Source organism: Hyla sarda, chromosome 9 (genome assembly GCF_029499605.1).
Source record: "Hyla sarda isolate aHylSar1 chromosome 9, aHylSar1.hap1, whole genome shotgun sequence".
Taxonomy (NCBI): domain Eukaryota; kingdom Metazoa; phylum Chordata; class Amphibia; order Anura; family Hylidae; genus Hyla; species Hyla sarda.
In genome coordinates, this window is record NC_079197.1 from 10,890,547 (window position 1) to 10,904,709 (window position 14,163).

A 14,163-nucleotide genomic window follows, 5' to 3' on the forward strand; every position below is an offset into this window, starting at 1 on the left:
ATATTCATCATTCTGTTCTTAGGTCGACCCACTGTGCCCCAATGCTGTTATGGTTTCTGTATCGACCTATTGCTGAAACTCGCCAAAGAGATGAGTTTCAATTATGAGTTTCACCTAGTGGCTGATGGGAAATTTGGCACCCAGGAGCGGGTGAGTGGTTTACATTTATTAGACCGATTGTTTACGTTCACAACATCATGTTTATCATACTGCCCAATGTTGGATCTTAGAGTGAAATGGATTTTGGAGTGAAAAGTCCATATGCACCCCAAATAGTGGTTGGTAAAACCCCCAAGACTTTTAAGGAAGTACTCCTGAAATTTTTATTTTTTTTGCTTATATAGTACTGCATAAGCTATGATTAGATTATATATCCTGATCTCTTAGGCATAGCAGCTGCAGCAGCAGTATACAGATAGTGCTGGAGGATAGGTGTATGAGGGAACACTAATGACTGTGATACACAAGGAGACATGAGGTGACACTAATGACTTTGAGACCACGAGATATGAGGGGGACACTAATGACTGTGATACACAGGGAGAGATGAGGGGACACTAATGACTGAGACAACAGGGAGATGAAGGGGGCACTATTGACTGTGACACAGGGGAAAATGAGGGGACACTTATGACTGTGACACCGGGAGATATGAGGGGGACACTAATGACTGTGACACAAGGAGAGATGAGGGGACACTAATGACTGTGACACAGGGAGAGATGTGGGGACACTAATGACTGTGACACAGGGAGAGATGAGGGGACACTAATGACCTTGACACAGGAAGAAATGTGGGGGACACTAATGACTGTGACACAGGGAGACATGAAGGGGACACTTATGACTGTGACACCAGGAGACATGAGGGAACACTAATGACTGTGACACAGGGAGAAATTAGGGGACACTAATGACTATGACACAGGGAAAGATTAGGGGACAGTTATGAATGTGACACACAGGCAGAGATGAGGAGACAGTTATGAATGTGACACACAGGTAGAGTTGAGGGGAGACTAATGACTGTGACAGAGGAAGAGATGAGGGGACACTAATGACTGTGACACAGGGAGATATGAAGGGACACTAATGACTGTGACACAGGGGGAGATAAGGGGACACTAATCACTGATCATATGACATCACGTTACATGACATGTGCCATCCTTGCTCCTAACTTTTTTTGCTGGATCCTATAGATTCATAACAAATTTGTCAAGCCCTAGTATATAGCATGTGGGCATTCGGGCACGGACTGGCGTGCACTTAGATCCAGACTGACCCCACATGACGGGACGACATGCCGCTGGCTCATCCACTTGTCAGATTACCCGCAGCTGCTGTGGATTAATCTGGGATAATACCTGACAAATTCACTTTGCCTCTTAGACTCTTCGCTGTCAGATGTTCCTAACGTTATAAACTTGCGCTTAGTAATCATCTTAGATTAATCTGATAAGAGCAAATCGAGAATAAAATAAAAAAAATGCATTTATCGCTTCATTTCAGGTTAACAACAGTAATAAGAAAGAATGGAATGGGATGATGGGCGAGCTCCTGAGCGGTCAGGCTGACATGATCGTCGCCCCGTTGACCATCAACAATGAGCGCGCTCAGTACATAGAATTCTCCAAACCCTTCAAGTATCAGGGGCTGACCATCCTTGTGAAGAAGGTACGTAGCAACGGCGGGCATGAAGGAGAGTGGGCCCCCAAAACAACACCATAATGGGGGCCCTATTCCCAGGACAGTCTGGGGCTTGTTGATCCTCCTACCCACCTACATCGGATGTGGGCCCCTCAGCCTATATGGGAATGATCTCCAAAGTGTGGACCTTCACCAATTGCAGAATTACAACTCCCAGTATGCACGGACAGCATGTTGGTAAATGTGGTTTTGCAACAGCTGGAGGCACCCTGTTTGGGAAAGACTGATCTAGACAAAACAAGCCACATAGTTAAGTGACACAAGACTTTCATTTCTATAGGTAAAAGTTCAAAGCAAGAAATGTAAAGCATTCATGTAAAAAAATGTAAAAATTCTTGACATTCATGGCAGCTTTTGAATAACATTGTAAGACAATGCACTTCATCCCGTATAGCAGAGAGGGACGGCATCACTGTATGAGGAAAGAAACAAAGCAAAAAAAACATGAAGAGCCACATAATACTGCCATATGGTGAACACAGGCTATATGCCCCAGAGTGCAAATGTCATAGTGCCTTATTGTGCTCACATAATAATTTTATATAGTTGTTAATAATAATAATAATAATAATTATATATTTTTATTAATAATACAAAAATTTATTATACATGTTTATAATTATAAGTAGAAAAGAGTTTATCAGCTCACCTGAGCATTCGGTGCACGGCAATCCTCAAGGCACAAACAGCCATATGCCATGACTAAAGGTCAATTGAACTGAAACCCGTCGGCATGAAAGGATGTATTCCTAGTTTTCACTGCTGTAATATCGCCTGATGTACCCTTTTATACTGCCTCTCCAAATGGAATTTTAAAGGAACCAAATAAACCTTTGTTTATCGGCTCCATTGGGGGACACAGACCGTGGGTGTATGCTGCTGTCTCTAGGAGGTGTGACACTATGGTAATAAAAATAGTCGGCTCCTCCCAGCAGGATATACCCGCCTTCAGGCCCTGAGGTAATCAGTTTAAGCTTAGTGTCTGAAGGAGGTGGACATGGTCTGGAATTCTCCAGACCAGGTCTTCTGATTTTTTTGTTTTCCTAGTATAGGGACGTGTTAGTTTTTTATTCCTTTTTCTTTTCTGTTTTCAGGTGGGGACTCAGGGACTCCGGTTCCCTGTTTCCCCATTGCGAGTGAGGGGGCACAGACATTGCGTATATGCACTGTTCACCCCCCCTCGCCTACGGTCAGCGCCTGGGTTGGTACCTCATGGGTCCGGGTCCCCCTATTTCCCTGCTCGCCTTGCTCGCGCATAGCAGCCAGGCGTGATGCAGGTAACTAAAGCTGACTGAAGACTTCACTGAAGACTCCATTAGGTAAGTTGTTCTGCCTTGCTGTGGGTCACCTAGCGGCTCTCCGCCACTCTCTGTGGCTTAAAGCTTGGAATGCGGATGCCGCTTCCAAAAGGTCTCCCACTGTGCTTCCCTTTACGGGTGGCCATCCTTTTGGCAGGCGCCTTGATGAGATTATCCCTGAGGCGACGGGAGGTAAAAGTTCCTTGTTGCCTCAAAATAAGGCTCGCCCTACTTCCCAAAGGAAGTCCTCTTCCTTTCGGACCTTTGGCTCCAGCAAAGGGTTCGGGCAGGCGCCTTCACGGGACAAGAAGGCTCCCTCATTCCGGGCGCGCCCGTCTTGGAAGTCGGACTCCAACCGGTCCGGCAGTTTTGCGCCCAAATCAGGCAACCGCAAACCCACTTCTGCATGAAGTGAGGCCCCCACCCGCAGCTCTTTTCTCGGGTGGGAGGTCGTCTCTTACTTTTTCGAGACATCTGGACCTTGGGTCAGGGATGTGGTGTCCAGCGGTTACCGGATCGACTTCGCCTCCCTTCCAGGGGATCGCTTTTTCGATCCTCGACTCCCGGTCACCTTCTCTGGCGAAGCAATTTCGAGAGGCTCTCCAGTCTCTGCTTCTCCCGGGGGTCATCGTTCCCATTCCTCCAGGGGAACGGTTCCAGGGTTTTGTATTCTAATCTTTTTGTGGTTTCTAAGAAGGACGGTTCTGTGTGTCCAATCCTAGACCTCAAGCATCTCATCCGTCATCTTCTCATCCGTCTCTTCCGAATGGAATCTCTCTGTTTGGTAGTGACGTTCCTGGAACAAGGGGAATTTACTTCATCGGTGGACATCAAGGATGCCTACCTCCATGTGCCAATATTTCCAGGCCATCATCGGTACCTCAGCTTTGCGGTTCCGGAGGGGCATTTTCAATTTTTAGCCCTCCCCTTCGATCTGGCCTCAGCTCCTTGGGTCTTTACCAAGATCCTTGCGCCAGTGATGGGACTGTTACGGTCGAGGGGAGTCTCGGTGATACCTACCTGGACGACCTTCTCATCAAGGCTCCAACCAGAGCCCAGACTCTGGAGAATGTGGACGTCACTCTCCACACTCTGGATCGCTTCGGGTGGATGGTCAACCAGAACAAATCAGTCCTCTGTCCTACCCAGTCTATAACCGACACGGCCTCTGCCCGAATTGCCTCCCGCCGGACAAATGTCTGGCGCTTCTGTCGGGGTCCGATCCCTTCGGACCCAAGTCAGTCCCCATCCGCACTTGTATGTAAGTCCTTGGTCAGATGGTGGCAACTATGGAGGCCGTACCCTTTGCCCAGTTTCATTACTGCCCCCTTCATCTGGCGATTCTCTCTCGATGGGACAGGTCTCCTCTGTCCCTCGATCGTCAGATTGTTCTCCCTCGCAGGGTCTGTCAGTCTCTGCTCTGGTGGCTTTGCTCCCCCCTTCTTTTCCAAGGGCGGTCATTTCGTCCCCTTCACTGGCAGGTAGTTAAAACGGATGCCAGCCTGTCGGACTGGGGCGGCGTGTTCAGGGATTGGACGGTTCAGGGACTCTGGTCTCCCCGAGAGACTCTTCTTCCGATAAACATATTGGAATTACGGGCGATTCTTCTTTGTCTTCTTCATTGGGAGTCCCGGCTTCAGTCCCATCCTGTCCGCGTCCAATCGGACAACGCCACGGCCGTGGCGTACTTAAATCGTCAAGGCGGCTCTCGCAGCTCGGCAGCATTGGCCGAGGTTACCAAGATTCTCATCTGGGCAGAAAGCAAGTCCTGGGATCCTCAGGCTCTGCCGTGGGCACCCTAGTGATTCCTTAGGCGGGGTTTGCCCTACCCTATCTGTTCCCTCCCCTTCCACTCCTTCCCAGGGTTCTGAGAAAGCTCAAAACAGAGGGCGTCCCCGACATTCTGGTAGCTCCAGATTGGCCCAAGGGTTGTGGTACGCCGACGTAGTCAGGCTCCTGGACAACACTCCACTGCGCCTTCCGCTTCGTCCGGACCTGCTCTCCCAGGGTCCTCCTGGCCACCCCAAATTACAGTTGCTGCATTTGACGGCGTGGCCATTGAGACCGCGGTTTTGAGGGCCCGCGGGTTCTCTTCTCAAGTCATTCACACCATGCTCAGGGCTCGTAAGCCCTCCTCTGCAAGAATTTACCACCGTACTTGGCGGTCTTATTTTCGTTGGTGTGAAGCTCAGGATTTATCCCCTGTAACCTTCTCGGTTCCCCGTCTTCTCTCCTTTTTGCAGTCGGTTTGGAACTGGGGTTGTCTCTCAGTTCCCTTAAAGGTCAGGTTTCGGCCCTTGCTATTCTTTTTCAGCGGCCCTTGGCTTCGATTCTCATGTCCGGACCTTCCTTCAAGGAGTGGCGCATGCTGTTCCTCCTTATCGGTCACCCTCTCCCCCTTGGGACTTGAGTCTGGTTCTGAGTGCCCTCCAGGGCGAACCTTTTGAGCCCCCTAGAGAGGTGTCTCTCCGCCTCCTTTCTTGGAAAGGGGTGTTTCTTGTTGCTATCACCTCCATCCGGAGGGTGTCTGAATTGGCAGCTCTCTCCTGCCGTTCTCTGTTTCTGGTGATCCACCAGGACAAGGTTGTTTTCTGGACAGATCCTTCCTTTTTGCCTAAGGTGGTTTCGGCCTTTCATCTCAATGAGCACATTGTCCTCCCGTCTTTTTGCCCTGCTCTTTCTCATCCTAAGGAGCGCTTACTACACAAGCTAGATGTAGTTCGGGCTGTTCGGTCTTATCTCTCCATCACTTCTTCGTTTCATCAGTGTGATTCCTTTTTTCGTCCTTACGGAAGCTCGTCGTAAGGTACAGTCTGCTTCCAAGACCCCATTTCTCGGTGGATTCGGTCCACCATTTCGGAAGCATATCGCTGTAAGGTGAAGATTTTTCCTTTCAGGGTTGTGGCTCCTTCTATCGTTCTTTTGGGGCATCCTGGGCTCTCCAGAATAGAGCCTCGGCCTCGCAGATTTGCAAGGCGGCTACATGGTCGTCTTTGCACACTTTCTCGAGGTTCTACCGAGTTCATACCTTCGCATCGGCTGATGCTAGTCTGGGCCTTAAAGTGTTGCAGGCGGCAGGCCGTCTGCCTGACTGCTTTTCTGCCCACCAAAGGAGATTTTTTAAATCTTACCGTAAATTCTCTTTCTTGAAGGATCCATTGGGGGACACAGCTCCCGCCTTTTTTGGGGGTTTCCTTTGGTTCTCTGTCCGAGGGTGTGTTCAATTATGTTTTTCTCTTCTGGTTCTCGGACAGTTTGGGTTTTCTTTTACCTGTTGGTCCTCTTCTATTGCTCTGGAACTTAAACTGATTACCTCAGGGCCTGAAGGCGGGTATATCCTGCTGGGAGGAGCCGACTTTTTTTATTACCATAGTGTCACACCTCCTAGAGACAGCAGCATACACCCACGGTCTGTGTCCCCCAATGGATCCTCCGAGAAAAAGATTTTACGGTAAGTGTTAAAAAATCTCCTTTTTACAGTGCTGGCTCTTTCAGCTGTTTGTGATGTTTATTATTATTATTATTATTATTATTATTAATAAAAAATGTATTATAATTAGTAATAATTACATTAATATAAATAAATAATTATTATATATGTTTGTTATTGTAATAATAAGAATATTAATATATGTGCTTATTAACGTTAATAATACTATTTTATATGTTTAATAATGTTAATAATAATAATAATAGATATTTAATAATAATTATGTTTATTTATGCTCATTATTTTATTTGTTTATGAATAATTATAAAAATATTTATTATACATGCTTATTTTTATTATTATTAATAATAATAATAGTAATAAAAATACATTTATATATGATTGTTATTATTGTTATTAATAATAATAACAACAATAATAGTAATAATAAGAATACAGTTATATATCGTTGTTGTTGTTATTATTATTATTATTAATAATAACAACAACAACAACAACAATAATAAATAATAATTATAATATATGTTTATTAATGTTAGTAATAATAATAGTGGCTATATGCTATACATTTCTCTGAATATAGTAATATGAAGCATGTCATCATGTATGTGCTTCCTTATAGGAAATCCCCAGGAGTACCCTGGATTCATTCATGCAGCCTTTCCAGAGTACTCTGTGGCTCCTGGTTGGGCTCTCTGTACACGTGGTGGCGGTCATGCTGTATCTACTGGATCGGTTCAGGTCAGTCCTATAATATATATATATTCTTTGAATACCATCACTATACCTGTAGATAAATCCTGGGTAAATCCATTTATTATTTGGACATAAAAATCATTATTACCATTACCCTATTACCATTATACCTTGGCACATACTGTACTATACTGTGTTATCCATGGGTGTGAATTATGCTCAGGAGATTTTCGAATCCACTATAGTCTTATACTGCAGAGCTACTAATAGGAATAACATTTTTTATATGTACATGGTTTGCACGTTTTCCAAAATGCTGACTTCCCCTTTGCAAAATCTTTCCCTTCCAGTCCATTTGGCCGTTTTAAAGTCAACACAGAGGAGGAAGAGGAGGACGCTCTGACACTGTCTTCTGCTATGTGGTTCTCATGGGGTGTCCTGCTGAACTCTGGAATTGGCGAAGGTGACTTATAGTATAGATTGATGTGACATATGTAGTAATATTCATAGTCAGAATGGTAAATTCCTGTATTATTACTTCTCCCTATTGGGTTGTGCAGCCCCCTGGCCACATACCTGTCCTTCTTACTTATGTCCTGTTTAATGTGATGAACAGGAATCTACCCTACTCAGTGCCAATCACAGTGTTTCCCAACCAGGGTGCCTCCAGCTGTTACAAAACTACAATTCCCAGCATGCCCGGACAGCCTTCGGCTGTCCGGGCATGCTGGGAGTTGTAGTTTTGCAAAAGCCGGAGGTCCTCAGTTAAGAAACACTCTGTCACAGCACGCTGGGAGTTGTAGGATCACAGGTTGAGGTTGCATTGTCAGCCCCTTCTGCGTCTGGTATAAATCACATTATCATATGGCTCCTTCTTTTCTAGGGGCCCCAAGAAGTTTCTCTGCTCGGATCCTCGGCATGGTGTGGGCTGGATTTGCTATGATCATTGTAGCCTCCTACACTGCTAACCTGGCTGCCTTCCTGGTGTTGGACAGGCCAGAAGAAAGGATAACCGGGATAAATGACCCTCGGGTGAGTGACATCTAGTAAGACAGGATGCAAAGAGGGGGGACCAGACTAAGACAGGAAGTAACTGGTCACCTATGGTGGGCACATTGTGGTTTTGGAGGCTTCCAACCCTCTTATGTCTGGTTTCCTCAATTCTGGATTCCTGCCATTGTCTGGAACTTCCAAAAAAAATAAAAATAGACAGTGGACCCCAGACTTCTCCACACTGAAGAGGCTGACACAGAAAGTGGTGGTTACATGTGATTGGCTGCTGATTGGTTGTTGACGTGTAACTTCCTTTGAGTTATAGGGGTTATCCGATGATGAAACCTATTTTCAGCTGCTTAATAAGTGAGCATATATTGGTAAATCACATTATTTTGCTACCTTTCTGTGCTCTTTTATAGTGTTGCTCGCGAATATTCGCAATTCGAATATTATTCGCGAATATCGCATATTCGCGAATTCGCGAATTTCGCGAATATAGCGCTGTATATTCGTAATTACGAATATTCGTTTTTTTTTTTTTTTCTTCACAGTACACATCACAGTGATCACCCCTCTCTGTTTCCAGCTTGTGTGGTGTAAAGAAGGCTGTAATACTACTGTGTGAGACTGGCGTGCGAAAATTCGCATATGCGAAAATTAGCATATGCAAATTTTCGCATATGCGCAAATACGCATATGTTAATTTTCGCATACGCGTATTTTCGCACACGCGAAAATAAAACGAGAATATAACGAATATGCGAATATTCGCGAATATATGACGAATATTCGTCCATATATTCGCGAATATTCGCGAATTCGAATATGGCCTATGCCGCTCAACACTACTCTTTTATGCTTTCCTTCTGCTTCCAATGCAAACTGTCTGCTCTGTTGTCTTCAGCCCAAGGTCTTGTCTGGTGAATTTTCTGTAATACAGGGCTCCCCAACCTAGTCCTCAAGGCCAGCCAACATGGAATAGAACAGAGTAAAATAATTCAAATCCTGGACTGTTGGTGGACCATCTACCCAGAAATTCAGACAACTCTTTCCCCCGCCCACTACTATTACCTGACTATAACCCCTCCCACATAGTGGGAGGGGGATAAAGCTGGCTGAATTCCTGGCTAGAGTGTCCTGTACATAGGAAAAAGGATGTTTGTTACAGGATGTACACCAGATATGAAGTTGGGCTGAAAACAACAGAGCGGACAGATTGCACCAAAAGCAGAAGGAAAGCATAAAAGACCACAGAAAGGAAGTATAATAACTTATTAAACAAAATATGTTAAAGGGGTACTCCCATGGAAAACTTTTTTGTTTAAATCAACTGGTGCCAGAAAGCTAAACAGATTTGTAAATCACTTCTATTAAAAAATCTTAATCCTTCCAGTACTTTTTAGGGGCTGTATACTAAAGAGAAATCCAAAAAAGAAATGCATTTCCTCTGATGTCATGACCACAGTGCTCTCTGCTGACCTCTGCTGTCCATTTTAAGAACTGTCCAGAACAGGAGAAAATCCCCATAGCAAACATATGCTGCTCTGGACAGTTCCTAAAATGGACAGCAGAGGTCAGCAGGAGAGCACTGTGGAAATGCATTTCTTTTTTTGATTTCTCTTTAGTATACAGCCCCTAAAAAGTACTGGAAGGATTAAGATTTTTTAATAGAAGTGATTTACACATCTGTTTAACTTTCTGGCACCAGTTGATTTAAAAAAACAAAAGTTTTCCACGGGAGTACCCCTTTAATTAAAGGGTGCCAGAAAGTTATAGAGATTTGTAAATAACTTCTATTTAAAAATTGTAACCCCATAACTTCCAGTACTTATTAACTGCTGTTTGCTCCACAGGAAGTTCTTTACTTTTTGAAGTTCTTTTTTGTCTGACCACAGTTCTCTCTGCTGACACTTCTGTCTATGTCAGGAACTGTCCAGAGCAGGAGAGGTTTGTTATTGCAGGGGATTTGTTCCTACTCTGAACAGTTCCTGACATGGACAGAGTGTCAGCAGAGAGCACTGTGCTCAGACAGAAAATAAATTCAAAAAGAAAAGAACTTCCTATGTGGCATACAGCAGCTGATAAGTACTGGAAGGATTAAGATTTTTAAATAGAAGTAATTTACAATTCTGTTTAACTTTCTGGCACCAGTTGATTTTTAATAAATCGTTTTCCACCGGAGTACCCATTTAAGTAGAGATGAAGGAGACCATGGAATGTACAAGGAAACAGGGTTGTAACTAGAATCCTGTGGGCTGAGGGCAGGTACTTATCCATACATGGTGAACACAGCTATAAATACAGATCATGTAACTGTGGCCCTAAGCTGCACATGGGGCTGTACTATGTGGGGCCCTCAGGGATATCACAAGGGTTTCAATGGTTTGCTTTACAGTAAATGTAAGGTGACCATGCAATGTTTGCATTTAGGCTGTTTTGGAGTTTACATTAGGAACATTGACCTTGGGCGTGGCCTGAATGCCGGAGTGAGCGGATGCGTCCCGTAAGAGCTCCCGCTACCCCTGCCTGTTTAACCCTGGTGTACTTACCCTGCACGGCCAGTCTTCCCTGGGCCAGTGTCTATGGGCCGGTGGGAACCTCCGGTGCATCCTCTGGTCTGGTCTTGGCGGCTGTTGAAGGCGCGGGGAGAGTCAGGCTCTGCGGCCTGTGGAGTCCTGGTCCCGGTCGGAGAAGTGCTGTGGAGAACTGGTGTGGCGTCTGGTCTGGTGGTGCGGTCCTGCTTGTCCCGGGCTGATGTGGTACGTGGGGTGGTGCAGTCCCTCCTGGCCTTGCTGGATCCTGGGTCTTCGGCCATTCCCTGGGACGGGCGCCATCTTAGTCCTTTATGGGCGGAGCCTCTGGGGTTGCCGAGGTTACTCCCGCTGTGGCTAGCGGCTGCTGAGGAGGTGACGTGCTGCCTAGACTGAAAACTCCTGCTGGTGGCTCCTATTGCCGGGGGACGGAGTGGCTGTGGTTCCCTTCGGCTGCACCTAGTGTCTGCCTGTGGACCCGCTCTCTTGCCATCATTCTCAGGTTGCCTGATGCTGCCCTGCCTACACCCAGCGCTGCTTCACTGGTGCTCTCCTTTGCCTGCTTGGAGTGCATTGCCTGGAATGTCAGCTGCCTTGCCATCTGTAAGTGCCTTGAGGGAGACCTCTGTGATTGCTGGGACTTGTGGTGCTTGCCCATTTGCTGAGGACTGCTATATATATACGTCTAGGGGAGACCAGTATGCCTGGGACTGTAACACTAGTGCCTTTTTACCTGCTCTTAGTGTGCCCTGTTAGCCATGGGTGGCCGCCGTGGTAGTCACAGATATAAGAAATCTAAACTGAATGCTGAGGCCTCTCGGGCGACCTCTGATGAGGATGCTTCCTCTGATGATGGGTCATCCCGTTCCTGTGGCCCTTCTCACCGGATCCTGGTGCTCAGACCCTGCTTGCTACTAAAGTATCTGTGCAGGCGGTGAAAGCGCTGACCCAATTCTCTAGACCACCGGACCAGCCTAGGGTTGACTCTCCTGATCCACCTCTGTCATTATTTGAAGGGTTTCCGACTCCTCCGCAGCGAATGTCCCCTAAAAGACCTGTCTATGATTCTGCTGCTCTGGACCTTTGGTTCTCCGAACTTTTGACTGCCTTTACATCTTGTCAATCAATAATGGGGACTAAAGTAGATGAATCTCGGCAGGAATTTGTTATTCTGCGACATGAGACCCAGAAGATACGTGAGCGCACTGAGGAGTGGAGAGGTATGGTCTCTGCAGTGGAGGATACTCTCCATCCTTTGCCGGACAGAGTTGATTCCCTACAGCGCCAGGTGATGGGAGTTCTGAGCTGCATGGATGATATGGAGAACTGCCTGCAGCGCAACAACATCCGCCTGGTGGGCCTTCCTGAAAAGGTGGAAGGAAATGATCCTGTGCTGTTCCTGGAAACGTGGCAGAAGGAGATTCTTCCAGTGGACACCTTCTCCCCTCCTCTTTTAATACCTGGCAAAAAGCGTTGGGCCTGACCGACCTCTGGAGGTGGAAGTACCTGGAGATGGAAGTACTGCATCTGCTTTTTCCTTCTACTCTGCAGCCCATAGGTCCTTCTCTCGCATTGATCTTGCTCTGGCATTCGAGTATCTCCTCCAGGCGGTAAGATAAGTTTTCTACACCACTAGGGGGATCTCAGACCACTCTGCTATATTGGTGTCAGGAACCGGACTGGAAGCGGGTAGAGGATCCTCTGTGGTAGTGAGGCGATGGCGTGGGCCGTACCAGGGGACCGGTTCTAAGAAGTTACTGGTTTACACCAGAGCCCGCCGCAAGGCGGGATGGACTTGCTGCGGCAGTAACTCCCAGGTCGTATCCCCCCGATAGCGACTCAACCTCACTAACAGCTGAGATAGGCGTAGTACACAAGGATAAGGCGAGGGCAAGGTCGGACGTAGCAAGAGGTCAAGGCAGGCGGCAAAGGTTCGTAGTCAGGGGCAACGGCAAAGGTCTGGATACACAGGCAGAACGCTTTCTAAGGGCACTAGGCAACAAGATCCGGCAGGGACAGGAAGGGGAAGTGGTTTTTTTTATAGTGTAGGGAGTGATTGGAACTAATTGGGCCAGGCACCAATTAATGGTGCACTGGCCCTTTAAATCTGAGAGACCCGGCGCGCGCGCCCTAGAGAGCAGGGCCGTGCGCACCGGGACTGAGCAGGAGGACGGGGCCGGTGAGTGACACGGTATGCGCCCCGTGGGTGGGCACGTCCCGCTGCAGGGATCGCATCCGCGCCAAGAGACACAGAGCAGCGCTCCCAGTCAGCGAGTCTGACCGGGGCGCTGCAAGTAGGAGTGTAACGCTGCGAGCGCTCCGGGGAAGAAGCGGGACCCGGAGCGCTCAGCATTACAGTACCCCCCTTCCTTAGGTCTCCCCCTCTTTTTGGAACCCCAGAATTTATGAATGAGTTCCTTGTCAAGGATATTAGCCTCGGGTTCCCAAGACCTCTCTTCGGGTCCACAATTCTCCCAATCCACAAGAATTTTTTTTTCACCTCGGACGACCTTGAAGGCGAGGATCTCTTTCACCGAGAAGACATCAGAGGACCCAGTGACTAGAGCAGGAGCAGTGACCTTGGGGGAATAACGGTTAAGTATGAGAGGTTTGAGAAGGGAGACATGGAAAGAGTTAGGAATACGAAGAGAAGAAGGAAGGTGAAGCTTGTAGGAGACAGAATTGATTTGGTTTTTGACGGCCGTACACCACAAAAAATGGAGATTTGGTGGAAGATTCAGAATTTTTGAAATTGTATGAGAATTCAGCCCAGAACAGAAGGTCGACCCAATCATCTTGGCGGGAGGAGACAAAATGTCGCAAGTAGTCACCAAGAATCTGGTTCACTCTTTCCGCTTGTCCATTGGATTGGGGGTGATAGGTGGAAGAGAAATTTAATTTGATCTTTAATTGATTGCAGAGAGCTCTCCAAAATTTTGACACAAATTGAACGCCTCTATCCGAGACGATATGCGTGGGAAGCCCGTGAATACGAAAAATCTGCAGAAAAAATTGCTTCGCCAATTGTGGTGCAGAAGGAAGGCCAGGAAGCGGAATAAAATGAGCCATTTTGGAAAAACGAGCAGCGACCACCCAGATGACAGTGTTGCCATGGGATAAAGGAAGGTCAGTGATGAAGTCCATGGCTATGTGGGTCCAAGGTTGTTCAGGCACCGGCAGAGGAAGGAGAAGACCAGCAGGCTTCTGGCGTGGGGTCTTGTCACGTGCACACACTGTACAAGCTCGTACGAAATCGGTCACATCCTTTTCCAAGGAGGACAACCAATAGTGTCTGGCAATCAACTGTAAAGATTTTTTGATTCCAGCGTGACCAGCCAGAAGGGAGGAATGGCCCCATTTGAGGCTCCGTAGGCGAAGACGTGGAGGAACATAAGTTTTTCCTGGAGGAATAGACACCAAAGAAGCAGGAGCAGAAGAGATCAGACACTCAGGGGGAATGATGTGCTGAGGAAGGGTTTAG

At 47.0% G+C, this 14,163-nt stretch overlaps 1 protein-coding gene across 16 annotated transcripts in view; it reads left to right on the plus strand.

The window, feature by feature from the left end:
- The window catches only part of GRIN1 (glutamate ionotropic receptor NMDA type subunit 1), a 121,813-nt gene that overhangs the window by 66,980 nt on the left and 40,670 nt on the right, over positions 1-14,163 (plus strand). For all 16 annotated transcript variants that reach the window (XM_056539717.1, XM_056539716.1, XM_056539703.1 and 13 more), the window contains 5 exons: positions 23-150; positions 1,513-1,677; positions 7,082-7,200; positions 7,506-7,618; positions 8,039-8,187. In XM_056539717.1, coding sequence (XP_056395692.1) covers positions 23-150; positions 1,513-1,677; positions 7,082-7,200; positions 7,506-7,618; positions 8,039-8,187 — 674 coding nt within the window. The remainder of the gene's footprint in view (positions 1-22; positions 151-1,512; positions 1,678-7,081; positions 7,201-7,505; positions 7,619-8,038; positions 8,188-14,163) is intronic.